We start from the raw sequence: 3,502 nt of genomic DNA, 5'->3' as shown, positions 1-3,502 counted from the left end.
CCACCCCGCACCCCCCGGCCCCAGCCATGCTGTAGAGGGGCTGCACAGCAGCAGATGACAGTCCCCACCGCCTGCTCCATGGCGGCATCCTGGACTTGAAGGACAGAGCATCAAAAATCTCCCAGAGGGGTGGTCTCGCCACCCCGCACCCCCCGGCCCCAGCCATGCTGTAGAGGGGCTGCACAGCAGCAGATGACAGTCCCCACCGCCTGCTCCATGGCGGCATCCTGGACTTGAAGGACAGAGCATCAAAAATCTCCCAGAGGGGTGGTCTCGGCGAGGGTGGGATGAGCCCGCGGCCCCCTGCTCACACCCACCGCAGGGAGAAGCCCTGGCTCAGACTCAGGCCGAGGTCACTCACGGTGAGAACCTGCAGGAGGAGAGGAAACATTTTGGGGTTTGGGCTACAGCCTCAGCTAGGGGGATATAGAGCACCCTTTCCCACACCCAACTCAGCTGAGCTCCTGCTCCTCCTGAACCCCAACATGGCAGGAGAGACACCCCGGCATCCTCACCCACCTCCTTGGCCACAAAACCTGCAACAAGGGCTGGGGGATGAGGGATGGAGACCCCCAGGATGGAGACCCCTAGGAGAGGGCACGCCAAGATGGGGTCATACCTGGTTGTCCAGGTAGGAGAAGGGCTTTTCCTTGCCATTCAGGAGGACTTTGCTGGGCGGCTCCCACATCCCAAAGATGCTCAGTGTGCCAATGGTGACCTCAGTGGCCTCAGTGCTGGCATGGAGAACAGTGGAGGTGAAGATGTTCTGCAGGAGTGGATGGCATGAGCTAGAGGTGGTCAGGTGCCACAGGACTTCCCGCCCCTGCCCTCCCCACTGTGTCTCACCTCTGTGACATTGAACACCAGATAGGAGTAGCTGCCCCGCTCAAAGGTGTCTAGGCTCTCACCATCATCCCAGAAGAGGTCCCCCCAGGCAGTGGCACTTGAGGACAAGGCCACGATGAGGCGCAAGGGGTTCCCTCGGGTCACCTCACTGGTGACCCCTGGTTTCTGGGATTCAAAGACATGGGTGCTGTAGGGTTGTGAGCACCCAGGAGCTGAGGTGCTGGTGGGGACACACATGCTGTGGAGAGGCCCCTGGTGAGGGGATGGGTGGGCACTCACCTGGGTGGGCAAGATGGCACCCTCCCGGACATGCAGGTTGAGGTGCTCCAGGGGGGCCGACATCTTCAACATCTCCCCGCTGCTGTTCACTGAGGAGCCCTGAGCAGGTGGCGAGAGACATGGGGGTGAGAGGGCCGGGGGCAAAGAGAGGGGCTCAGGCATGGGTTTGAGGAGCAGCCATCCCCACCCCACCCCTTTCTCCATCAGGGCTTCCTGGGTTCAGCCGTGGCTTCCCATCTGTAGCCCCAAGACAACCATCTGACCCCTGGCCAAGCACCACGGTGCTCCTCACCGTGTAGAAGTCGTACCACACGCCTCGGGGGATGTAGCCTGTGACCGAGTCCACTCCAGGCTCCAGCACTGGTGTCACCAGCAGGCTCTGGCCCCACAGGAACTGCCTGTCCAGCCCCAAGGTGGCCACATCCTGGGGGAACCTGCAGCAGGATGGAGACACTGCTCACATTGGCTGCTTCTCTGTGATCCAGCCTAAGCGTCTCCCCAGCTCCTGGTGGGGATGCTCTTACTCAAAGAACAAGGGCCGGGCAACAGTGTCCCCTTGCAGGTGGGCACGGTGGAACAGGGTGTAGAGGAAGGGCAGGAGGGAGTAGCGGGTCAGCAGCACATCCTTCATGGCTGTCCTCGCTGCGGGGCTGAACGCTGTCGGGTCCTGGGCCTGGGAGAGATGTGGGGAGTCAGTGGCTGCCCCATTCCCGTCCCTGCTGGGCACCCTGCATCCCAAATCCCCCATTCCGCATCCTGCATCCCATCCCTGGGATGCCTCCCACCGGGCACGCCGCCCTCGACCTTCTCATTCTGGGTGTTGTGGTTGCGAGCGAAGGGGTAGAAGGCGCCGAGCTGCATCCAGCGGGTGCACAGCTCCTCCGAGGTGCTGCCAGAGAAGCCGCAGATGTCTGCCCCAACCAGTGGGATGCCGAAGAGGCTGAAGCTCAGCAGCCCTGAGGACAGGGATGGTCAGGAGGGTCCAGGGAGTTTCAGAGACATCTCCAAACAAGTAGAAAGCTTGATGGAGCTTGGGATGCTGGTAGGGAGGGGTCCACGTGCAGCTGGTGCAACCCACCTGGGATGGAGTAATACATGTCCTTCCACTGGCTCCGGTTGTCACCCAGCCAGTGCCCCGAGTACCGGCCCTGGCTGGGGAAGGTGGAGCGGGAGATGATGAAGGGACGCTTCCCCCGGATCTGGATCAATGCACTGCAAGACAATGGGGAGAGCCAGGGGCAGGAGGTAAGAGCAGCCCACCAGGAGTTACCTTATCCCTCGAAAGTGAAGGGAGAGATCTGGGCCCACCACATCCCTGTGGTATCACAGGGTTGGCCCAAGCAGTATGGGAAAGGCTCAGTGCCAGGACCATTCACCCATCCCTCCCAGAGCAGCACTGGTTCCCCTTCTCTGATGGGTTATTCCCATCCTGGAGGCTGTGAGCAGTCAGAGTATCTCCCCTTTCAGTTGGGCATCCAAATTCTTGTCCTTTTCCTACACAGCCCTGAGCAGCAAGACTTTGTCCTCCCCATCCCCAGGCCAGGAGGACACAGGATGCTCGGGTACCTCGCCGTGGCTTTGGCTTCCATCAGCCCATACAGGTTGTGCAGGTTGTAGTGCACCGAGGCTTTCTGCTTCGCTGAGGCACACACAGTCTTCGCAGAGAGGGAATCGCCCAGCACGGCTGCCAGGAGGGAGAGACCTCATTGGCATGTGGTGGTGGTGGTGGGGTGCAGGGGTTGTGGATATCCCCCCCAAAGCTTGCTGGCTCTGGGCCAGCCCTCCCGCACACAGGAGCCAGCCATCGCTGTCAATCCAGCACCGAAAGCTCACACTGATGGTCCCATTCTGCACCCTGACAGTGCCCCAACAAATGTGCAAGGCTTGGGCACAGATACCTGCATGCATAAGTAGGGATGGAGATGTTCAGGGTGTAAAATGGAGACACAATGTCTCATAGCACTTGGCTGCCAGTGATCTCAAAACATGTGGTACCCACCAGCCCAGCCTTGTGTTTAATCTCCCTCCTTACCTGGGGTGTAGGGTGGGCTGTCAAGTTCTCCTGGTGGGCAGCCTTCTTCAGACCCATCCATGAAGTTGGATGGCTCATTCATGTCCTAAGCAAAGAAAATAATGGATCGATTTCAAGGGGGAAGTTTTGAGGATTAGAAGATAAACCTGGAAAAGCTGCACTTGATGGACAGATGATCCTGCCAGGACACACAGCAGATGACCCAGGGAACAAGAAGGGACTTACGATCCAGAGGCCATCGAAGGGCACATGGGCATGGAAGCGCTGCAGGTTCTCCAGCCACCACTGATGTGTGTCTGGGTTGGAAAAGTCTGCAAAGGCAGTGTAGCCGGGCCAGACCTGTGG

The 3,502-nt window shown here is 59.7% G+C and overlaps 1 protein-coding gene across 1 annotated transcript in view; it reads right to left on the bottom strand.

Moving 5' to 3' along the window:
* Window positions 1-307: 307 nt before the first annotated feature.
* Window positions 308-3,502, bottom strand: part of GAA (glucosidase, alpha; acid) — a 9,107-nt gene continuing 5,912 nt past the window's right edge. The window contains exons 9-19 of the mRNA XM_010180108.1: window positions 3,383-3,496; window positions 3,158-3,242; window positions 2,692-2,809; window positions 2,204-2,337; window positions 1,930-2,081; window positions 1,650-1,798; window positions 1,418-1,559; window positions 1,126-1,224; window positions 847-1,011; window positions 620-766; window positions 308-370 (exon numbers count right to left, since the gene is read on the bottom strand). Of these exons, the coding sequence (XP_010178410.1) occupies window positions 308-370; window positions 620-766; window positions 847-1,011; window positions 1,126-1,224; window positions 1,418-1,559; window positions 1,650-1,798; window positions 1,930-2,081; window positions 2,204-2,337; window positions 2,692-2,809; window positions 3,158-3,242; window positions 3,383-3,496 (1,368 nt within the window). The remainder of the gene's footprint in view (window positions 371-619; window positions 767-846; window positions 1,012-1,125; window positions 1,225-1,417; window positions 1,560-1,649; window positions 1,799-1,929; window positions 2,082-2,203; window positions 2,338-2,691; window positions 2,810-3,157; window positions 3,243-3,382; window positions 3,497-3,502) is intronic.

Source organism: Mesitornis unicolor, unplaced genomic scaffold (genome assembly GCF_000695765.1).
Source record: "Mesitornis unicolor isolate BGI_N332 unplaced genomic scaffold, ASM69576v1 scaffold29212, whole genome shotgun sequence".
Classification (NCBI taxonomy): domain Eukaryota; kingdom Metazoa; phylum Chordata; class Aves; order Mesitornithiformes; family Mesitornithidae; genus Mesitornis; species Mesitornis unicolor.
Note: the sequence above shows the minus strand (reverse complement) of the source record. Positions and strands in the feature narration are given on the sequence as shown.